This window comes from Pyrgilauda ruficollis, unplaced genomic scaffold, assembly GCF_017590135.1.
Source record: "Pyrgilauda ruficollis isolate IOZ18807 unplaced genomic scaffold, ASM1759013v1 scaffold3, whole genome shotgun sequence".
Taxonomy (NCBI): Eukaryota; Metazoa; Chordata; class Aves; order Passeriformes; family Passeridae; genus Pyrgilauda; species Pyrgilauda ruficollis.
Window position 1 is genome coordinate 16,878,356 of NW_024524377.1, and position 25,747 is coordinate 16,904,102.

At 35.6% G+C, this 25,747-nt stretch overlaps 1 protein-coding gene across 1 annotated transcript in view; it reads right to left on the reverse strand.

The window, feature by feature from the left end:
* The window catches only part of STK39 (serine/threonine kinase 39), a 79,671-nt gene that overhangs the window by 5,143 nt on the left and 48,781 nt on the right, over positions 1 to 25,747 (reverse strand). Inside the window, exons 14-15 of the mRNA XM_041473175.1 lie at positions 15,410 to 15,462; positions 13,490 to 13,558 (exon numbers count right to left, since the gene is read on the reverse strand). Of these exons, the coding sequence (XP_041329109.1) occupies positions 13,490 to 13,558; positions 15,410 to 15,462 (122 nt within the window). The remainder of the gene's footprint in view (positions 1 to 13,489; positions 13,559 to 15,409; positions 15,463 to 25,747) is intronic.

The window sequence follows — 25,747 nt, forward strand, 5'->3', positions numbered from 1 at the left end:
AATATCAGGAAGGAAACAATTTACTCATTGAAATAAGAGGAGAATACAGGAACTTAATAAACACTTTTTCTATCAAAACACCTAAGTTACATTATTAATTGGTCTGTTTTAAGAATATTGCTACCATTAGTCTTGACTCCAATCTGCTTTCAGCTTTGTATGTTTACTTAACTGGCTCCCCAACTTTGCACAGTCACAGATCCTTAACTAAATTGGACCAAATCATTAAGGGCCTTTGTTCAAGACTGATATATGATCACAAGATGTAATCAATAGGATATGAGCATGAGATAAATATTTTACACCTGGCAGAGCTGTTTAAACAAGATTATAAAAAGGAAATGAACAGGTATTAAGTAGCAGACATTTCTTAGTACACTGACTAGGTGAGTACTGTAGAGCAAAGAGGCAAGCAAGAAGATGCTGCCCATAAGTAACTCTCCACATCATTCATATGGTGGAAGATCACACCAAACATTTGCACATTCCATGTCCTACAGCTACAAGCTTAAGTTTCTGCTTCCTCCACCTTCTAACATTGTGATGACATTTTCACTCCCACTGTGCCTGATCATGCATGATCCACTGTGTAATAACAGAAATTCACTTCACAGGGGGAGTACACTATCTAGCAAGGGAATTTAGAGAAGTAAACAATTAGGCCAATCTGCCACTGTTAAATGCAAATCAGTTTTCTGTGGGTCTCATTTTCTTTATACAATTAAAATGGCATCAAGGATTGTTTATACACTTGTAATAAATTTAACTGGAGATGAAAGTGTGTATGAAATTAAAAACAGAACTTAAAAGTAAGCATAAGGTACATTTAGTAGAGAACACTTTTTGTAAAGAAAAGAATTAACCTTCATAGTTAAATGAACTCTAACTACAGGCACTACAATAGGAAGTCTTTCCATTTTTAAAGCCTCATTATTAATAAAATTTTTTATTCTACCAGTTACAAACAGTTTTTTTATTTTAGTCACACAATTCACTTCCACAATCTTTAAGTCAATTTTATTGCAATACCTCCTACCTGATAAAACACATGCAAATACATATAATTTGTATTAATTACAATTAATATTTAGAATCTTAGGAACATTCAGCCTTGTATCTCCTGAAGCCAAGATAGAATAGCTTCCATTTTTTATGTTTTAAAAATTTATAAAATACGATCATGCACTCAAGAGCAGCTCAGGATTATCCAAATCTCTGTAAACAATATCTTAAAAAAAAAAAAAGAAAAAATTCTCCAGCTAGTGCTAGCTGGCTGCACTGAAGACAGTGTTACAAAGCCAGATAGGCATTGGATCCTAAATCCAAAGATTTCTAACTTCACCTAAATAAAATGTTACAAAAATACGAGCTTCAAGTGCATGCATATCTTTCGGAAGGACAGCCTTTCATTTAATGTCAACCTGCTGTGGAACAACTAAGGCAAGTCAGCGTGCTGTTGGGCTACTCCCCCAGGAGCAAACCTTCCAGCTGCCCTTAGGCAGTTACCGGTGAAGGTATTATTACTGCTTGTGCAAACAGCCCACGACCAGCAAGGGCTTTAATGAACTAGCATACATTGGCTAAGGGGCATCAGGGATGTCACAGGTAGTATCGAGTCTTTAAAAACCCTAACCCTGCTCATGACTGATTCTTTAGCAGCAAAGAGATTAAAAATTTCCAAGTAAAAATAGCAAAATTGTATTCTTCATATATGTAAATAGCTAATATTAATTACTTTGTTGTTGTTGCTGTTAAACACTGTATCAGAAATGAGTGGTATTTTAGATGGTTATCATTCCTCAAGAAAGCCAAGAATAGTGCTCAGTAAAAGGCTATGTGACACAGTTTTATTTATTCACTTGTCTTTGCTTTTAATATGAACTCAAGTCAGAAACTTTCACATATTAAATATGCTTTATTTTTGTTTTTTCTGACGGACCATAGCTAGAGTGGGATATGTGTAATTAAATAGAAGATTAGGAGGGTTTAAGGGCAAAATGTCACATATTTTCAGGCTGTGCTTGAAAATGAGAAAGCAGACCTATAAAGAGTCCATAATATTAGAATACAGGTTTACATTAAGAATAATCACATCTGCAGTTTCCTACAGAGAGATCTTTTCAATTTTAATTGTACATATTCAGCATTTTCAAGTACAACTAGCATTTCACCTCTGACTTTGGTACTGTGTTTTACATTTTCTGGCCTTTAATAAAGGCAATAGAAATCATTTAGCCAAAATAATGTCATTAATCACAGTCAGTCAAGCCACCTTGAATGCAAATCCTCCCAAAAGCCTACTCTTTCTGCAATATCTGAAAGCATATGTAATTATCATCAACTAAGAGCCAAGTATTTGCACATACTTATCGAGCAAAACCATACCATCCTACTGGTATCCTTTTCATTTTTCTAACTCCTTGCTTTTGTTTTACTAGGTCTTGCCCTTATTTAGACCATAAGGGCAAAAATTAGAGGCAACTGTCTGAATTTGGATACCTAAAGTCAGTATTTCAGGAAACTCTAAAATATGGTTCATTACCTTTAGGGATGAGACAATCATTACTCTTTTCTTCTTAATGCAAGCCAAACCTTGTAGGACCTCAGTAAGTACATAGCTTTGGATGTGTCCCTCTGCACCTAAAATGTTTAAGATCTGTGTTCAAGTGGTAATTGAAATCCTTTGGAGCCTGATGAAGTCACCTAAGAAAAACATAACCCATAAAACGCAGGTGTTCATGGCATCCCTATTTTAGGTAAATTCCACTGGAAACAGAGCCTGCAGCACAAGCAGTAGAAGCCATCCAAGCAGGTGAAAGTACTTCCTGAATGCCTCCAGTCCCTTCCAGTTAATTCTCCAGAAGATCTGGGGATCCCATGCAGTGAAGATATCCTCAGAATTATAAATACAACAACATACTCTACATCTGAATGCTCATCCTACTTTAAATGCAATTAAAGATATAATTTGCAGTAAATATAACTGACTTAGCACTCTTGTAAATATATTTCTAAAAATTTAGGACTATTACTAAACCTACACAGTTTGGATCACTAACTTTTGCAAATTTCCCCCAAAGACACCAAAAAAATTCATGCCAGGCATACACTCGTGATAGTAAAGAATGCTTTCACTTGCAAGCAGTTGCTGTTACTGTTCAGCCCTACACAGAATTACTTGTCACTTCAGGCAAGTAAAAAACCCAATTATTTTTAAGCGGAAATATTAGGCTTTATTGATGAAAATCTTCTCCAGCTACTGGATTTAGGCTCCTCTCATTCAGGAAAATTATTTACTAGGCCAAGACTCACTAACCCTCCTCGTACAGTTCATGTGCAAAGTTCTAATTTGGCTTAAATACGACAAATGAGACTAAAGTTTCTAAATGCTCAGTTTCTAAATTAACCCAATCACATCTGCAAACCACAGTGAGGAAAATAACCATCCCATTCTCACCACCTTTCCCCACCCCACAGTCCCAATAATTCTTGTGTTGCAAAATCAATTTAATACAGTAACACTCCCTGAAGTGAAAAGGAGTTTCATACTAGGACTTTCTAGAGAGGCAGGAATTGTTTCCTCCATTGATACTTAGATTATTTGGAAAAGTGAGGAGCATTGTAAAACATCTCTTTATACCTTATCTCTAAGCTAAGTATATTGCAGTTCCTATTGACAAAGCCATTTTTCTTTGAAATAATCTGAAGACATGCCTTGCATGTTGTACTTGTGAAATTCATAGATTAGCACCTGCAAGCAGCACTTATTGATAATTAAACCCCTTTTGGGAATTCACTGTTTCTACAAGACCTGGATATCCTATACTCTTTTATTTTGCAGTGTTTTCTCACTATGTTATGACCATGCACCTATAAAAGTCAGAAGAAGAAACATGAACAAGAAAAGATTAAGTGGTGATGGAAAAATCTTTGCCAGCAGTAACCTCAGGTAAATAGAGTATACTTCAAATCATGCCTTGGAGCAAAAGCTCTCTTTAGACATTAGTAGCAGTTAGGACAAGAGGCTTTTTGTTGTTTACAACAATAAATGAGGTGCTGTTCACTTTCTTCAGAAGGCTTCTGAAGGACATGTAATCAACCTACACACCACAAATCTTTCCAGGTTCTTTTGCAGGTTTTGCTCAGTGACAAATGGTTGTGCCACTCTGACAAAATAAGCGTCTGCACTTGCAGAACATGCAATAGGAGAAAAGGTCAGACCCAGTATATAAATATACAGAACACAGGGTGTTAATTGCAGATGGTGTAAATAAAAAACCCCATAGAACTAGAGGCTTTTGCATGTGTGTAATACAAATGACTTACTCTTTGCAATATTAGAATTTTGGCCAACAACATAAATTACAGTTTTTAAATGAGTGATTGATATGAGGTAACAGAACAAAAAAAGGCCACCTTCAAATCTTACAAATACAAGATAATAATCAATAATAATCAAATAATAACCAAACTTTGGGCAGTCTCAAATAGCTGTTTTTCTTCTGTGATGTGGCAAAGCGCTCTCTCTGGTTACTTAAAATTCTTAGCACGGCATGAAACTTAACCCTAATGGCTTCTGAAGAGGGAAAACTTCTGGAAAAGTTAAAATTAATGAGACAGTAAATAAAGCTATATGAAGTACAGTTAAACTATTTCCAGTACAATGCTCACCCAGCCAACTAAGCCAGAGCCATCTGGCATAAACACAGACACAAGCAGAATCTAAAGCTTGAGATGATATTTCTGGGGTGCTCTCAAAAGAATAATGATTCATCTGCTTTTCCATTTTGCAAAGAATGGATGGGTAACCTCAGAAATAGCTTATGAACTCATGCTTAGGTTCAACAGTTTGCAAAGCTAGTGCATATTGTAATCCTGAAATTCAGATATGAGGAAAGGGAAGTATTATTCAGGCACAAAATTACTGTCACCAAAAAAAGAGAAAAATTATAACCTTGGAGAAAATGAAAAATATTTTTAATAAGTTAGAAGTGAAATATTTTTTATGTAGTCTAAAACTCAGTCTATAAAAAATAGCTACCTTCAACTGCTCCCTACTTCATCAGCAGTATGGCTGTTAGAGAAGACAAGCTCAAACCTCCACAGATTTATTGGCTTTCCTGCTGATTGTTTCAAATATTACCTCTTCCCCAACAGTAGGCAGTTATTTTACCATTTTCATCTGATACGTGGAGCTCACCATAATTAACTGCCTTGGGAGTCTGCTGGTTTGAGGATTAATGATGTGTTCTCCTGTATAGGTCTTAGGACACAGGGTGCCTGAGTAGCAGGGAATACTTTTAAGTAGAATTATCACTTCTAAAAATTCAGCTACTGGTAGGGTTTTCCTCCAAAGGGCTGAATTTCTTATGCATGCTCTTGAGGCTCACATATTGCAAGATGTTCATTGCAATATATGCACTCATTTATATTTCATATTACACAGTGGTGTTCATGCATTTGCAAGTTCAGAATGAAGTCAAAACTAAGTTTTAAAACCTAGATAGTACTGTATTATAGTATATTATGCAAACAATGAAAACAACCAGTGTTTAGAGCTTTTGGTAACAATTCCTCCAGATCTCTGTCTTGTTATTATCTAACAGCTCACCAGTTGTCTGCCTTGAAAGATTAAAGGGCTCTTCAAAGAGAGATCAAAAAGGTCACTTAAGTGTAATGTGATTCCATTAGTTCAACCATTCAGGATGCTGTGAAAAAATTCCTTCAGTTTATGTTGCTTAGTAGCAAGGGAAATGTTAAAGCACTTGAAGATCCATGGCAGCTAACCAGCAAGTGTTTATTGCTAAAGGACTGCAAGGATCTAGACATGATTCTTGTAAGTAAGTAATAAAAGAAAACAGAAAGATCAACAGCAAACCTGGCTTCTCTTCTGAGAAAGCTATTGGACATTGATATGGCAGAAGCATTAAAAACATTTAGAAATGTATTATTTATGAAGAGTGTGTCATTAGGAATTTATCAAAGGGAGATTAAGTCTCACAAATTTGTCTGAATTCTCAAAGTGTGCTGCTGAATCAGGAGGTATAGATAAAAGACAGTGAAATGATCTATTTCAACTTTCAGTACTATGATAATTTCCTACAGCTCAATTTGCAGCCTCACCATCAGAAAACACAGATTAAAGACAGCAGGTACAGGACAACAGAAGGCCAAAGCAGTTCTGCTTTGAAAGGAACACCAAGACTGGAAATGGTCTCCTACAGCATTCCAGTGAACAGGGACCCCAGTGCACAATTTCCACGTGCACTTTCCACAATTTAAAGCCATTATTAACACCGCTTAAATTCTGCGGTTCATATGAGTTTTGAACCCCAATACTGTATTACTTCCTTATTCCATACAGACATCCTAGGTTTAGGCTGATTCATGTCATTTTAGACATGAAGGATATTAACCAGCATTTGGCACCAGGCTATCTTGTTCCAAAAAAAAAAAAAAAAAAAAGAAAAATAGAGAGACTTGGTTGGTACCAAAGCTTTAACAACTTTAACCAATTACCCTAGGTTATTCAAATGAATGACAGAGACATCGGGGGATATATTCCTGATTGACTTCTACCCATAAATAAAGACTTCAAATATTTACCCTTGCTCAAACTGGAAAAAAAAAATCTCAACACATTTAGAAAATAATAGCAGACCTCAAATGTCTTCACATTAAGTGAATTAAGATTGATTACCATGGAGTATTGATATCCAAGGGTCACAGGCAAAAACTGGAAAACTGAGAATTGGTAAAGTAATATACAAGTTGTAATTTTTCTTTAGGTAACTGATGGAAAAATTCACACCCAACAGAAGCAGTATATTTTATGAAACAGGAGTACTGTATCCAAATAGAAAGTGACATAAGTTAGTGCTAGACGTCTACCTATATCAATTCAAATAACACATTATTAAGCTCCTGAATTCTCAATTACTTAGTATGGATATCTGATTCCAAGGAAACATTTTATATTCTACAGTCTGTGAGAAGAGGGAAAAAAAAAAAGACCTTAACTGTGACAATTGGTTTTATTGATAAATTAAAATATTAATTGTACAACTGGAAAATTGTAACTTTTCCCAGAAACTTGTAAAAAAAAGAGGGTTGATATTTCAAATTGATTTTTCTTCCCCCAGAGGATGTGAAAAATGCTTAGGGTAGCCACTGCATGTTTAAAACAAACTAAAAGGATAAGTAAACAAAGTAAAAGGATATTCTACTTTCCTTTATAGAAGGATAAATTGAATTTATTTGGATAATTAAATACTTATGTATTTCAGACCTTGATTCTTCATGTGCCTAATGGAGTAGATTATTTAGGAAGGTGAGGGATGAGTATATACATATTTCACCACTTCCCCTTCATTTTGAGGATCCTGAGCAATCTAGACCTCAGTCTATTCTCAAATGAACATTTATAATAAAAATTTAGACCTGCTGCCCAGCAGCAGGGCTGCTAAATAGCTAGTAGGGCTATTTAACAAGCCTGAAATATTACAGTAAATTGTTCTCTTAAATTCTCTATACAAAAGAATGAGAGCACGAGGTTGAAAAAAATCATTTCCCTGTGACTAAATGTAGAAATCAAGTGCTAGTTTTCAGGCACAGGTTTTGACAACAGTTTGATAATCATCAAGATAGTGAAGACAGCTCTAACAAGTACCTTCATCACACTGGATTAGATCTGAAATATAGGTCTATGTAGAAATAAGGCAGGTCATATTCTGCTATGCATATTATTACTTTGCAATCTCCTTTCCCTATCAGGTCTTCACAAGTACTCCTGTCCCAAGTTCAGCTATGAATTATAGATAATGTTCTGACAAAACTATTAAGAAGATGAAATAGCAGCCAGGCTACTTCGATACCTTGTATCTGAAACTTGAAACAAGAAGAATATATTTAGAAAAGACTCCCTGATGTGCCGGAGTTAGGTTCTGATAGAATACATCTAGTTTGAAGAACCTCAATAAATCCTTATTTTGACATACTAGCCCCTGGCAGAGAAGTGAATGCCAAGGAAATAAAGAACAGCAAGTAAATTACTATTGAAAACAGGAACATTACATACATTGCTGCTTTTGCAAATTCTGATTCAAATTTACAATTGTTTTTGTTTTGTTGTGTTTTGTTTTCTTCTTAACTAGAAAGGAAAGTCATTGAAACTTTGATTCAGATCTATGAGGGGCAGAGAGTTTATCACTTACTGTATCAGGCAAAACTCAAACTAATCCCACTAATAACCATTGGATTTATTCTTCATTTGCACATTTGAGTAGGAAGCAGTAGACTGCAGGTTGAAAAAAGGAACTTTCTTTGAAGGCAGTTGCCAATTCTACCTTTTTTTTCCTTTAAAATAACTAAAAATTATTAGTTACTTTAATCATGGCTGTAAGACAGGCACATTCACTATGCCACATGAATGTGTGAAGAATAATTTGCACACTTGGAGAATTTCTTATATCACATATTTATAGTTCTGCTATAACCACAGCAACAGTGATTATTCAGCTAACACAAGGTTTTTTGCACCTTGAACCTTTACATTTTCACCAAACTGAAAATTCATCATGTTAGGAACTTCCATGAAACCTGCCAGCTTCACACAATACACTTCCTCCAGTGCACCTTTTACATCCAACATAGAAAATCTAAAATAACGTAGGTGCAATTAGACACAAAACTCATTAGCTGCAGGTGTACCTCAAGCTTCCAGAACTCCCAGCAGTCTCATCATTATGAGCCACCCTTCAGTGGATTAGCTCTAAATGAGCCAGATGTATTGAAATATTTAAGTCCTTGTTAAAGCCCCCAGGGATTTTAGAGATATTCTTCCACTTGTAATATATTTGCATATCTTGCTAAAGAGATACTGAGTTATGTACACATGTTGAAGGCACATAGGTTTCTACAAAATGCCTTAAAATACAGTCAGGTCTTCATTAAATCTGTATGTTTTCTTTCTGAATAATATATTAAAATAAACACAAAGTATTTCTCTAATTTAGTTGAAATTAATTTTTAAGAATCTATAAGGGCATTTTCTCATTACAAAGTTTATGGGTACACTGAGCTTTGGAATAAATAAAACTGTGATACATTTAACTAAAAATTCAGTTATTTCACTCGGTTTGAACCACAAGTAAAACAAACAAAATTTCTAAAAAATTTCCTAAATATTATAAAAATCAGTGCACCTCAAAATATCACTGATATTACATGACAAACCTAAGGTGCCTTCAAATGGTAGCGTTATTCCAGTTAGCCACCCATCCTACTCTTTGAGCACAAAAACATATGCAGCATGTCTTCCACTCATGCAGCTCTGTCCCATCTCCTAAGTGCAGTAAGATGAGTTGGAATTAGTTAAACAAAATCATCACTTCATTCAGTTTCAAAGATGACTAATCTAAAAAGACAAAGTAAAACTAGGTATAAGCAAATGCAGAGCAAAACCTAGGATATTTACTGTTTAAGTCCATGGCTTTTCTAGGAATGTGGATTATTGGTGCCAGCATAAGCTAACTGTACCAACAAACTGGGCTGGTGCTTTTTCATCGTTCCATTTTAGTATCGAAGTACCTTCAGCATTAGCAGACATCACACTGTAAGACAGTCAGCTGTTTCAATTTCAAATGCTTTACTACTGTGAGTAATTGGTAACTATATATCATTGCTACAATATGTTATATATATATTACTTACTGTTTAGCAACCCTTGAAATAACATTATTCTGGATTCATTCAGATACATGTTATCTGAACTCATGGTCATTAACCTATCCACAGCCATGCTGGGCTTTCTTTATAAATGCAGATGCTAATTTAAGTTCTGTTTACTTACAAAGTAATTGTACCAAACTATTATGGTATCTATTGTATTCACACTTATACGAAAATATTCAAGATATTGATGAAAAAGCTTGCTACTTTCAATATATGACCTTATTACAAAATACAATCTGTTGGGTTTTCAGATGGTTCTTCTAAACACATTAGGTCTTTCAGCAGGAAGCTTTATTTTTAACTGACCAAAAGCTTTTCTTCGGGTTACTAAGTGGATATCTCTAACATCTCCAACAAAGACTTTCAGCAGTAGTTTATGTCACATGTATTTAAAAGTGAAGGTGTATCCTTCCGTGATGCTCAACGTATTCAGAGATAATTTTTTGACAAAAAGATCTTTTAAAAGGTACATTAATATAGTAGAAGGCAACTGGACAGTTCTTGGTGGCATGGACATCCAAGCTTTTATTTAAGCAGTATTCAGGAAGGGAAGGGGGTGGTTGTTATGTATATACTGCAATTTAGTAATTACAAATACACCTTCAGGTTCTGAAATTTAAGCAAGGACTCCAGAAAATTAACTGTAGTCTGAGGCTTCATTTTAATTAAATGCACATTGTATATACCAGTGGAGTAGGACTGCAACTACGTGATTTTTAACAGAATTGACTGTTGATATGACTTGAGTTTTCCTTATGGTATCAAAAATATAATGAAGCATTATCTGATGAACATTTACCAGCTAATATATGTGTATTACCTACAGAGACATATTATCTCAAAAGAAATTTTGAAAATATTCCAGATCTGATTTACCTGATGGATATTTCAGCACTGCATAAAAATCCCTCATCCTCAAGACACCACTGGCTCCAAGGCTCATTCCCCTCTGCAGACACAAACTCTAGTCTGCTCTTGAACAAATCTCTGTGCTGATTCCCGTGATCTAGGGACCTTCTGTGAAACAATGCTAAAGGAAAAGAAACCAGCCAATCAGAGCCAAAACCAAATATCAAGCTGTGATTTCTCCTTTTCTGCAGAACAGGTAGCTGACCTTCATGTACATCAGAAAGGAAATCTTCCTGGGAAGCCTGTGTTAAGTGAAGCAAATCCAGCAAGACTCAAAAGGTGAAGCTTGTTGATGTTTTTAAATTCTATACACTAACAGCTTCAGCTCACACATGCCATGGCCATACTTCCACAGCATCTGCTGACTCCTATTTAAATGTCCTTTCAGGAGATCGGCCATTATGCCAACAAATTGTTGAGTTCAACATAACAACATGTATTTTCACCTTCCTCTTTTGTCCAAGTCTACATGTTTTAACATCCATGAAAAGAATCTACAGGAACAACTTTCATGAGACTATCTCAGAATCTTGTTTTCATTCAGGTTACAGAGACTGAATTTCTGCCTGCTTCAGCTAAAAAATGAAAGGTAATTTATCACCTGCTTTCAATCTGGAAAATAGTGGAATCAGTTCTTCTAGTGAAGGTTAACCCTGATTTTCTATACTATTCTCTTCTTCCTATATAAGATTTTAAACCTTTTGAGTGAATGAGGTGCTAACATAATTTCACACAGAAAATTAATTTTGTAAGCAGATTTACATTTTAAGCACCATCTGCTCTCTTATATGACCTCTGGCTTTAAACTAAAGCACTTCTTAAGATTGCACTGTTACAGTGAAATATTCTAACAAAGTGCAAATTTAATTTTTTACTTAATTAAAATCAAAATCAGATTTTGCAGAAATCTTCCTTCAATAAAATATGAAATCTGAAATAATTTTCTAGGAAGGTAACAATGTCCAAACATATCTGAAAACTTCACAGGTGAAGCAGACACAAGATTATAATACAAATTCACTCGAGAATTTGTACCTCTGGAGCTTGAGGTAAATTACATCATTAAAAACCCACCATATAAACTAAATAAAGACTAATATAAACTAAAAATAAATTACTGACATTAAATACAAGTTGATTCATTTCATTCCATACAAGAAATTTTATTTCCTTAGATTTTTTTAGTACCACAATAAAAGATAAAACAATAAAAGATGAAAGTACAGAAGGAACCATCATAATCCTAAAAATCAAAGTCTGATTAATTCAAAACAGGGACTAAGCAAGAAGTAAACTTTTATCACTAACTAGACAGTGTCTCTAACCAAGCCTGATAGGGAAAATCTTGTTTAAATATTTGTGCTTCTTCAAGGACCAAAATGCTATCACTGTGGGATGGGAATTTATCACATGAGGGACATCTATTTTCATTTGCATTTCCTCCACCTTGCTAGGTGATAACAAATCCCATTCATGCTGCCATTTTCACAGAAGTACTGGCACTTTGCATTGAAAGAGAATTTTGCAGCAAAGGGAAAATGAAGAAGGGAAAAGTTCTCACTGGGTCCCAGCAGGACTTGCACTGCAGCATCACCAGCTGCCAGTCAGACCTGACTGCCCAGGAAGTCAAATAACAATTCTTTTATTATCCGGAAAAAAAAGTCTTATTTTTTAAATGAAAATTCTGCCAGAAATATTATCAGTACTATGGTAATGACATTTTTCATACTGGATGTTTAAATTACAACAAACCAAGGCCAAGCAACTCCTCTTCCTGAACCCTTAAAACAACCATGCAGTAGAAGTGACTTTAAGAGCGCCTAAAGCTTGGATCATCTGCAAGCCTCCCTACAATACTTTTTCTTCAGAAATAAAGGTAAAAGATCAGATAAGAATTCTAGTTCTTAGATCAGCTAGAATTAATCTGTATTCTGATCATCAAAAAACAAAAAGTACTGAAGTACTGGCTTCTCTCAGAAGGAGTTTAACTACAAATGCAGTGAGAATGTATTTTAGATAATCTTCCAGGCAAGTAATGAACTTCTGGAGCTGTGAAACACTCTCATACCACTGAGGAGTTTGGTAAGGAAATCTTAACCTACTGATAAGAATTTTTTTGACCACAACACCAAAACTGACTTGGTTGTATCCCTCAATTCAGTTCTCCCTCATCTAGCATATACTATTCCCTCTCATTTTGGTGACTATACATCTACTGGTCTTGAACATCCAGAAGAAAGGAAGAAGACACAGAGAAATAAGCACTTCCAAATTATTCATCTTTATGAAGCACTAAAATTCAAGTAAAAGAAAAAAAAAATCAAACATTACCAAGCCTGGAATAGAAAAATAGAGAAGCATCTTTCAGCCACCAGAAAACATTTCTGATTACCTTTTCATTTTTTTTTTTTTAGCATAGAAATAACATCACTAGATGCAATTTTCATAGTCCTGAACACAGTCTTACTCCTCCTTCTATAAACCCAAACAGAAGACTTACTAACTTCAGAGTTGCCAAAGCACACTCTGCAATATCCTACTGACAAATCATTTTATTGTTACACAAAAAAATGAAGTTATCACAAAAATGCTCAATCATAGAATTGTCAATAATCCTTCAGGAGAACTATATTATATCACCCCTCTCAAAACACTGAAGATATCTGACTTCCAAAAGCAATTCTTGGACTGATATCAAAATTGCCTTGTTGATTGAAATATGCATACATGAAAGCAAAATTAGGACAAAAAAGATTTTCTGAAAACCAGCATCAGAGAAAATATTTTTTTCACATCCATTAACACAAACTTGTCACAAGAGCATAATTACAACAAAAATGTAATTTACCTATAACTACATCATGGCCATCAACCAGGCCTGCAGAGAAGAGCTCCTGAGAAACGCCATCTGCTGTGTCTGTCCAAAAGGTGAAAGGAATAAGTGTAAGAGTCCACAAAAACAACAAAAAGTATCAGTCATCCAATGCACTTCAACAAAAAATATATTTTAGTTCCAAAACACCCATGGAGGCAGGATTGAATTCAAAATTATCTTTAATTAGGAGGAAAAAAAGATAATTATCAGCCTCAGCACAGCAAATCACATAAGGTAACAACTTGATTCACTGCAAACCCCCTACAGACCTCTCCTGGCCACCAGCACTGCTCTCTTATCTAACTACATCCTCATACACATTTTGCAAGTTCAGTACCTTCACAACCAAGAAAATAAACTATGCTTTAGTGTGGTTTTCACTGTTTTCTTTATGCCCTCCATTGTTCTGCATATCTAGACAGAGACGTGATTGAGTAGGCTCTCTGGTTTGTCGCAAGTGGTGTAAAGGACTTACATGAACAGAGATTATTTTGAGATCTAGGTTTTAAACAGCTTTTAAGTATTGTGACTCAGGAAATTCAAAGCTTGGATGGATTTCCTATTAACTGCTGTACCTGCGTGGGTGAATTCCTAAGTCCCTGTGACTAGTACTTGCCCTGGATAAAGACCTTAGAAGGCTTAGATGTAAGCAGGCAGGAACAGCAGGAAGAAGCCTAAATTCCAGCTAAATCTCAGCTGTAATCTGGCCCCAGCACCAAACATCCTAATGGAGCTCATGCTTTGAGGCAGTTACACAAAGTTTTATAATTTCCTCAAGAAACATGCACAGGTGAAAAGCAAGGTAGCTGAGCCAGCTGCAGTTTCTGGAGATGAGAGGCACAGCTGCCTTCTGGTTGTCTCAGTGACTGACCATAGGAACAGTCCTGTCTATCCTCTTATTTTTGACCAAGTAGGAATTCTCAAATGGCTTAAGTAACTGCTTCCCAAATAATTATTTTGGCAAATCAAGATGTTCTGTGCCCAATTAAGTAACAGACCTCTTTTTTTACTCATTGCCAAAATCAATGAGAAAAGCAGGTAGACAACACAGAATAAATCCATGCACAGAACTACTGCACATGAAAGATACTGCGACTTACTGTGAAAGAGACACCTCTTCCAACCTGGATTTAATTTTAGGTGAAAGCTCTTTGAAGGCTTCTCTAAATAAAGTGAATACTGACTTCTAAGGAATATAAAATAGGTTCATCGTTCAAAGGGTTGCAGTTTAACAAGGATGATACCTTCTTACTCAAAATATTAGCCTTCTGTGCATTTCATCCCAGTAATACCTGATTTTTTTCAAACAAAGGCAACTGTACAAGTTCTTACAGCTCTTAGCACTGGAAAGCCTAGATTTCTATAAGTATGCAGTAGAGTTTAAAGTTTCAATACCAGAATTTCTTTCTAGTGATAATACCAAAGCTAGAGATACAGCTAAACTTTCAGCTGAAGACAGCATTTGAAAAATGGTGTGCACTTTATACTCGTTAATAGACCGTCTTTTATTATAAAAGGGAAAGAAACTTAAATATTACTACCATCACCACATACACTTTTATGGCTACTATATTCTATTTCGTATGATGTTTTTCAAATGTGAAAATGAAAATATTGCTAGGCAAGATCTTATATATACCATATAGATCATTTCAATAAGACATGAAATTGATAAAAGTATACTGTGAATAAAGTTTTCTAATATATATATTATGCAACCTTGCCACTAGAATTTACATACATTTGCAATTCTTACTCCACTGAGGTTCAGTATAAAGCTCTGCACAGTAGGAAACATTCCAGAGAGGCAGTCTGCATTAAGCATAAGCAGTAATCCATTTCTGAAATGCCTTTTTAAGCAGTAAGAGAATAATTCAGTTGCAGGAGCCTTACCTCTGCCTGGAGTAAACTCAAACCGTATGTCATTAAGTTCTTTCCTGGAGTTCCTGAAAAACAGTCAGTGCATACATTAAAACGTAATGAAGAACAGAACAACTATGCAGTTCCTATACCCAAAGAATACTGCTGGCATTGACAACCACATTTTTGTAGCGTGTGTTTCCTTGAAAATACTGCTGTCCCAAAGCACCCAGACTGGAAAGACTGCACTGCATTTTCATGGCAGTATTTTGGGAAAACTAGCAGAAAAATATGCTTAAGTTGAAAATGCATTCAGTACCATAAAAGATAAAATAAAGTCCTCTGATAAACACTTTCCTTTTCATCTTCAAAAGACATTCTGCCATATTGACTCTAATAGTTAAACACAGTTCGAGTCAGATACCTTATCCTCCAAGGACAACAGAAGATTCAGTTGGATTTAAAGCTCCCCATTTGAGGTCACATTTATACAGAGATGTTTAAGAGACAAAGTATCCAGCAAATGTTACATGCTGAAAAGTAGAGGTGATGCACAGTGTCTATTAAAGGGTAAATTCTTTACTCCAAATGGTCCACTGACCATCCTTGTCTCAGCAGTGAGGTTCCACCCATATATAAAATGAGCAGTAAAATATTAAATCCCAAGGTTTCTTGTCTTCCTGCTTGCCACAAAGAGTGTTTTAACCAGTTCAGTGTGTGACACAGTCTTAAGGGAGTTAATAGCAATTTTAAAGAATTTCTTTACAGCCTTATACTGTGCCCCATGCCATGCATGCTCCATTCCATGCATGTTTACAGCTTCAAGTTTAGTTAATAATTTCTTTCATCAACAAAACATTAGCCTCTGCAAAACAGACGTCCATCTCATTTTTGGAAATGACAAGTCAACTGAGCACAGGGAGAAAACCTAATTGCTGTAGCCCGCTCTTTTTCTAATGAATAGCTCAATCCATTTGAAATGCTAATAGCAACAGAATGTGTTTTGCACTTCATTATTCTTCTCCTCAGCAAGGAAACTGTATGCAAGCTTCTATTTCAGCATACCAGGCCATGAAGTCTTGCTGTGGGAAAACGAAATCCAACAGGCAGGCATATTCAGCTGTGACTTACATCTATTACTGCTCACTAAATACTTCTAAGAATATTACAGAGCCAAACCAGCAAAATGCAGAAACACAAAAACCAGAATGATTGGCAACACACACAATAGCAAGATAGCAAACCCTGAAAAATGAGTATGCCACATGCAGTGCTTAAAATGAAAAGTACTCATTTACTGAATCTACTAAATGCTTCAAAGCTGAAGGAGTTTCGGGTTCCCAAAATTCTACTCTAAATAAAGAACTATAGCAGTTTAAGATCACTAACACAAAGCTTCAGATAATGAAGCTAGCCAGCTTCATTACCAGCTTCTTTCTCTCTCTCCTAGAAAAAAGGGGATGGCTTTCTGTTAAAACAAACAACAACAACAAATAAATCATATAAAAACCATCAACTTAAGCCCTATCTCCAAGTTCCCTTTTGACAAAAACTGCTTTCCAAAAAAAAAAGAAAATGCACAGAAATTTAACATTATTCTTAAATAAGAAATGTTCTGACTGAATGTGTGATGTAACTCAAATCCTCATTTCCTGCACACTTCGGAAGAAAAAAAAAAACAAGTGAATAAAGACTTTTGCACCTTTGCAGACATAAACCAGGAGGTAGGAACTAGATGACCTTTAAGGCCTCTTCCAAGCCAAACCATTTTTATTCTATGACCAAGAAACCTAATACATTAGGTTCTCCAATTATATCTTTCCACAGACCTCCCATAAGCAGAACACCTACCATATAAAAAGGCACCAAATAATTATGAACTCATTAAAATTGCCAGCCTTTCACAGCTGTGTGAAAGATGAGCTGCTGCTGATACCCTTTCCTCACACAGGATGAACAGGGGTTGTATGTTATTTTCTTTCCAAATTCCAAAATATCCCAAATAAAAAGTTAAGGAGTAAAATCAGTTTCTTTTAGTCAAGGTGAAAATTCATTGAAGGTTGATATGTATTCAGCAGTCCAACTTTGCTATTGAGAATTACTACATTCTGAACTATTTTGAACTTAGGACACTGCTGCTTTCTCTATAATGATATACAACTATTCAGGAAAGAAAAACAATGAAAGTTTGGCAAGATTAATTTGCTAGAAGCCTGTAAGTGCTTTTGCTTATTGTTCCATTACCTGCCAGACATTTATTGATTTCCATAAATTATGTATCCCAATATATAATCCACCAAATAGCAGATGCACTTGAGTTCTCCCCTAAAAGTTCCTCATGCTCTTTTCCAGCCTTTAGACACTTTCTGGTTCTAGTTAATGTCACTGTAACTGCAAATTAGTTTGCTAGTTCCCCTGGTGAAAACAGTTTGGATTTGTTGATTTATTTGTAGGCAGAGTTTCCAAGCAGCATTTCATTTGTTCCTTTTTTTTCTTACATCCATTACACTGTTATCATGCAGCAGCATACAGACTTGATTTCTGCTATATAGAAATAGGATTGGAAAAAAGGCACTTAGTATCTTTGTGATTAATAATTTTATCTTCTTCGTCATTTCTTAATGGTTCCTATTTTCTCAAATGCATTTTTGAAAAAGTTATTTCTGCTTTAAAACGCCGACTCAGACCTTTATACCATCTCTTATAATACCTCTTATGTGCTTCTAGCTCTGTGCCATTACAGACTAATATACCTTGATTATCGTGGATAAAACCAGCCCATCCCTCATCTCTTTTTAAAAAGTAGTAAATTTTAAGTACTTTATGCATTTTTATTCACTTCAATTTGATTTTCATTATGCACTCAGCTCCAACAGGAAGAATTCCAAATGTTTTGAATAAAGGTGATACCAAAGCATGCCATGCTAAGACATTTTGGCAGCCATCTTACCAGCAAAGTAATTTCAGAATCTAAAACTTCCCACTTCGTGAAAGCATGTTCTGCACTTCTTCATTGTTTTTTTGTTTTCATTAGAACCACCTGATGTGCACACCAAGATTGCTAAATCTGATTTTCAAGGGAATAATGCTTCCTCAAGGAAGTAGAAAAAGCACAAAGGTCACCCACTTAGCCCCTCACCTACAAACTTTGGCAATCTGTCATTAGGATATAAAAGGAAGATATTCTATTTTGAAGGAAGTTATTTGCAAAACAATGCTAATATTGACCAAAATCAGGATTAGAGAATAAACAAATTATGCAACTATTCAGACTGACATGGTTCTACTGACAAAATCATAAGACATAAGAGACATTTCAAGCATTTGCACTTAAAAGCCTTCAAATAATTACCTAATGGTAGCATGATTCCTGCTACAGTCAATTATCTCTGTTCCACATGATTGACAAAAGATGTGTGTTGTTGAACTAAAACAGAAAATTGCTTGTGTAATGATACAACTGTAAATTAGAGACATTAAATGTCATTATTTCTTTTGTCCTTAAAAGCAGAATGTCTGTCATGTAAGTGCAATTCAAGAAAATGAGATGCCTTGGAATTAAACTTTAGGACTCAAACATGCTGGAATGCTTTGGTTATGTATAAGCAGTAGATTTTCTTTCAGTTTTGCCACATTTCTTACCCTCACAAATTTATCCATCATTTCTTATGCAGGGTTATCAAAAACATCAGCTTCTATTTCACACAAGCTTCAGCATCTCCCATAGAGCCCTCAGGGAGAGTCTGTGTTCCTGGATGAGATGCATCCTATCATAGCTAAATAACTGTATATTCTTCCTTTCCAGTGTAAGAAAAAACATTTCTCGGACAAAGTAAACCAAAAGAAGCGTGTGTGCAGGTGTGTAAGAACATCCACATTCTGTCTCTGCATTGCTTGCCTAATTTTCAGACTTCAGCTACTCAATCATCACATGTGGTTTCCAGAGACTCATTTAGGGAGCAAAGTGTCCAAGAATGCAGGTACTGACAGAATGGTAACCACCACAGCTGACTCATGACTGGAAGAGACAACAGCAGAATGCAGAATATGTATTCTTTTCTAGAACCAGAAATAAGCTCATCTTTAACCAAAACTGTAGAAACTTTATTATGAAAAGCACCATAACAATGGTGCCACATGGCACCTCCACCAGTCAGTTTTCCCCCTCCTCATATTCCTAATAAGCCAAATTCCCACAGGACAGAAGCTCCCCCACCATCAGGGATTAATGACACTGGCCAAGCCAGGGAGCTTTAAGAAAAAACACATGCTTAAAAAAAACAAACAAACAAAAAAATCCCAAAACCCAACAATTCGACCCACAGATGTTCCTACCATCTAAAATTTGAACTGCATTGAAACTACCATGGAAGCAAAGTTAGAATGGAAAAAACAAGACAGCATAGCCTAAGAAGCAAGGGCAAGCAGTTTGGCATTTGTACTACCTCACTGCAGTTGTTGCTGTAATTAAAACCACAGAAGAATTCAAATGACTTGCTCATTTAGACTGCAGAGAAAGCAGAAGTTCACATCAAAATGAAGTGGACTAATCACAGTGCTAGGTGGGTTTTACATCCTAGAGCTGTATTCATCCAATTTTCATTCTACATCTCTGGGGAAAGATCTTGGTGCATAGAATGCAAGAAATATAATTGAGGGGGAGATAGCACGGAACAGTGGGGTTTGCAGGTTTGTTTAAAAGAAATTTTACTTGCATTATTTTTCCTGCTGAAAAAAAATGCCAGAGAGACAAATGTTTGGCCTCACCAAATGTCACTCAAATTTCAAAAGGTCATCTGCCTTCTCTCAATAAAGTGTCACCCATTTTTCTCTTTCACCTGCTTAAGGCAGAAAGCCCAGGATAAATACAGTTCCCACATGTAGCCTATGTAGCCTTGTTTTCACACTGTTAGCTTATTTCACAGGTGTTGTAGTTTTTTATTAAAAGCAGAATTTTAAGTATTAAATACCTGTACTGATGATCCATAGTACCTGTTTATTATCTCAGTTTTGATTAATTAAAACTTTATCTCAACTTTATTTACAGAACATAGTTAATATATACACAACACTGAAATACAAACAGACACTTTACTTCCAATATTATAAAGAGGATGAGGGAATAAAATCTTGCAATAAACAAGTAAACATATTCATTCATGCCATATTTGAGGATTAGTCAGGTCTCAATCTTCTATACATTTATGGTCTCTGCCTTACAACTTTTTTATGCTTCAGCTGTGGAATTTAGCTATTAATCTAGGGCAGAGCAAGTGAGAATCTCCTACCTAAACAGAAATCACAGTTTACTTTTTTCCTGCTCCTGCTCCCACTTTCTTGATTTCTGAAGACATGATACTATGCACACAGATGAACCAAAGCAGGAATAAGAGGAATTTACATTTATTAATGTAATTTTGTGAATTAGAACTCAAAGGCTCCTGTGGGATCATATAAACACAACAGAACAGAGCATTTGTAAAGAAGCATTAGCCTCCTGAGGATTCACCACATGCTTGTGTAAACCTCTTTATTTCTAACCCTTTCATGCTCAGCTGTCATTTACTAATCAATACCCAGGCTCCTCCATTACAAATTACCATACTATCAAGAGCAGATCATGCCTGTTCAGCACTGTGGAGATGGCTCTGCTCTACTCACTTTTCATTACCTCAGGTCAATTCTAAATTAAACCAAAAGGCATTGCTGCTAACTTTTGGTAAGAGCAAAACAGATGCTTGAATTCTCTTCTGCTTCCAGATTCCCACCAAGAAGAATGGGACTAAAATGTCTCTGTATTAATAAAATGTGGTCCCAAATAATTATTTTAAGTTCATCAAACCCTTACCATTTACCTCGGTGGTTCTGGAAAAACTCTATGATTTTACAACTTAGCTCCCTCTATAGATATCACTGGAAGAAGGAAATACATTTAGTATGTGATGTTTCACAATCAAGTTATAGGACCCAACAGTTTAATACACAAAAAAATGCCACTACTATTTAATCATCACATGATCTTGGGTAAAGAGCAGACCCCTCAGATGATGCAAACACTTGTTAATCAGTATACATTAAGAGGTAGCAGCAACACAAACAGCAAAGTACGCCCAAAATGACGCTTTCAAAAGTGGAGAACAGCCAATGCCAAAGTGAAACGCTGCCATTTGGCTGTTAAGCTGTTGGAATGAGACAGCAGCAGTTACCTGTTAAAGACTTACTGTCTCTATGCCACTTACCATACAGAAGAGGCAAGTGCACATTAAAAAATCAGCCACCAAGGGAATTGTTATGGTCCCAGTCACATCGGCTAGGAACACTGTACAAGGCTCCAGGGCAGCTGATAGCTCCTCCCTCAGGAGGGGTCTTTACAACACTTCTATCCATAGCTGATATGTCTAAATTGCTTAAGACTCAAAAGAAACTATAGTGCTTTCCATCTAGAAAATGGATGGGGTATGATAGTGAAACTTAGAAAATGTGTGACAGAAGAAACACAAGAAAACGGATATATTTTAGAAGTGACATATATACGTTAAGTCCTTTCTCTCAATCCACTGGTTTACAGCCCCAAGTCTACATATTATGACAAAGAAGTGTTAGAACTAGAGACATTTTAAATATATCTATATCCAAATATGCTGCTTCTCTTTTTCTGCAGTTGCTGATGCCAGAAGCTAAATCAGAAGAACATTAAAAGCCCTTCAATTTTTTGACTTGCTATGTTCATTTCCAGCTAAGTCAAGCAGCAAATTCTGAAACAATATTTTTTGCCTCACTTATCAGTGACTCATTTCACTGTACAGGCAGTGAAAAGCAGTATTCACTTGCATCATCTTTTTTGAAATTCACACTTCCTACCTGCTCTCATACATCAGCAGTGGGAATAACTTTGGCAAAAAGCTATCAGGTTTTTTTTGCAGCAGAGATGGCAATATTGATCATAAGTTTTTTCCTCTGAAATTACTCTGAAGTAGCACGGAAGTTTTTTTTAAGAGCAGTGGTAAAGATTTAACTTCTGAAAAGCATCAGTTTCTAACAAGTACTTGAAATACAAGGAAGAGCATACACAATTATACTTAGAATTTATTAATGTGGTAAAATCTTAATGCTGGAAACCAGAAGTGATCTAAAAAGGACTTTTTCCTAGAAGGAACTGGAATTAAGTACAGAGAACACCAGTAATGTTAAAAAAACCAATCACCTGGAAGTATTCAGAGAACATTTCAATAACAGAGAGGACAACATGCACATAATTTGATCACTTTGTTAAACAGTGCAGCACATTGTGGTTATAGATCCCTTTCTGGATTTGCCTGTAATTTAACTGATCCCCTCTGAGTGGATCTCTGTACGTTTTGATACCAAATATTATTGATCAGTGCACACTTTAAGGAAACCTGCATGACTGAAGTGATACACCATCTGCCTGTTACGAAATACCAGAGCAACTTAGAGATTAAGCAAACAAAGCCTTGCTTTGTATGCTTCTGCATGCCTGGTGCACAAGAAGAGGAATTATAACCTGTTATTCCAGTGACAAATTCTTCAAATACAGCATTGAAAACCAGCCACAGTGCTTGAAGCCAAATGTCAGTTCCTTAAATCAGAAAGCGTGAAAGGCCAATCATTGCCAGGAGGCTGGGGGTGTTTCAGAATAGAGCTCTAGAAAAGTGATTTTATTTATGAAATCAAGACAAAAGACTTACAACAAGTTCTACAGGTATATGGAGATTTTTTAATAGAACCTTGTAATTCCCCAGTGCACAAAACAGGCTTCAAGGGGAAGGCACAGACAAACTTTTGACTTTATCCAAATCAAAGAAAGTTTTAAACATGTTGAATCAAAAACTCCCTGAAAGTCTGCATCCTTTTAATTCTGCTGGCTCAGGGTTTCACAGTGCTGATCACCTGTCAGTACGTTACTGTCAAACAAAAGGAGACTTTTAGGCAAACCAGAAAGACACCTGGCCACCACAAAAATTACAATCTGCGTATTATCCATCTAAAAGTCACGCATCCTGACTAGCTTATCAAAAAGAGTGGGAAGCATGGAAAAAAAGTCTAAGCTTTGTTTTAAAATCTTCAAAGGTTTCATCTGTTTATCCTACCAAACTTTCTCTTTACAGTAAATTCGCTTCACCAGCAAAGTCTGCTCCTATTCTTGTCACACCTGTGTCCCAGTGCACCTCTTGTGGCCATTCATTTGCCCCACTACAGCAATGACAACTGTGGGGCAAAACAAAATAAATAAAATCGAGTTCATTTAAAATTTTGCCTTCCCCTCAAAAATACCAGAAGTAACAAACCAACCAACTGAAAGGTGGCTGCTTTACAGGGACCCAACACAGTCCAGAACATCCCTACCAGTGGAAAGATGGAGAGCCACACCTCCAAGTAGGAACATACAAAAAATTATTTCAAATGGTTTCAGCCCTGCCCAATGTACTACACCACCACATTCACAGTCCTCTCTAGAGCAGATGGATGGAGATGGAAGAGCGTGATCTCTCAAGGCAAAAGAAATAATCTTAAAAGTATTAGAAAAATATCTAATTAGAATCGAATTTTGAACTATCAAAATGCAAACCCTGTTACAGTTGACAATGTACATACATTAGTAATGTACATACCATTAATAATACAAATAAAATTATTTTTAACACTGAGATTGATTCAAGCTTTATATTGTTTCCTTTAACATAAAGAAGGTTGGGGGTGGTATTTAGGTTTCATTGTTATTTTTTATTTCTCCTCTTTTTTCTTTTGCAAATAGTACCAAAAAAAAAAAGGCAGAATGGAATAAAAAAGTCTAATGATTTTAAATTTTCACTATAAGCAACATCCCCAAATGCAATTGCCTGCATAATTTACAATCTCAGCTGTGCAGGTTAAAAGCTCAGTCCTTTCCATCTCAATATTTAGACATACAAATCTTCTTGATAACCTAAATTTAATAAGCAGAAAAAATATATTGATTCCTTGACTCAATAATTATACATTTTACATTGTTTTGATAAAAAAAATATACCATTTTTCTATAAACGAGTGATGGTATAGCAATTGCATACAGGATTACCTAGGTGATAATTAAAGTAAATTTTTCAATTTTTAATTTATTTTCAATAAAAAATACAGCAAGGCATAAAAACATCCTTAAGTAGGTGAGTAAGAAATATATAATTCACCATGTCTAAGAAGCAAGCTTTGAAGGAAATAATATATGTAAAAAGAAAAAGTAGGATTAAAATCAATAGTTTAATCAAGGGTTCCTGCTTATGATTTCAGTCATGATTTAATCACAGTTATACAGGGTATTTAAATGAAATCTCCATGCTATGAAACAAAATTCAGTTCAGTAACCACATCCCCACACCTCCCAGATTCCCAGGACAAACCCCTTAGATGTGGTGACAAAATACAGCTCAATGCTGTAATCAAAGGTACATTTATTTCAAGAATCATACAAATGTTTTTGTTTATGTTTGTAACTGGATCAATTCCCAGACTATACAGAAGTTCTGCTACTTTACAGTTGTAAATCTACTCCACAGCTGGGAGTGTGTTTGTGGATTTTGTCATTAAATACACTTGATAACAGAAGCCACTCGAATAGCAAAAATGCGGGTGAAAAGATATACAAGCCCCACTTCTTACAAAAGAGATTGAAATGATGGAAGTTTTTGTTTAACATACCAAAACAAACATATAAAAATATTTTAAACAGAATGAGAATTGAGCATTTTGATTTATGGTACTAAGCCAATTATCAAACTCATTCTGCCCCCAGCCAGACCAGATTTTGGGATTTGCTTGTTCATAGTTCTTGGGGGTTTATTCCTATAAATGTATGCTTCAAACTTGGGTATTAACCAACACAGGAGTAGCTCTACTAGGTACCTCCAGCCAAGTACCATTTCTTATGACTTTATGTGTAATTAATATTGTAAGAAAGGGGTCAAAAAACCAGGCCAACATAAAAGCAGGAAGATCAGCACTTGAGCTCGTGTTCAGACTAGTGAGTGATACTCATTGCCTGTGTCCTGGTACACACAGGAAATCACGTTTGACTCAAGTCCTAACAACTCTGCTGCTGCAGTGCCTGCTGCCAGCTACTCCTTGGACTTGTGTCTGTCCAGATCCCCAGGAGGTATAGTTCTCAGAACTCATCAAATGCCACAGTTTCCAGCTACATTAGCAGAAGAAATATTTTTCTATTATACATACACACAAACATTTACATGCAAGTAATAGAATGACACTACAAACAATTCTGCCTTAGCATTTTCTCTACACTTTATTCAAAATAAGATATACAATAACAGAAATATCCCAATAAAATATTTGCCAGTAAAATATTTGCCCCTTTTA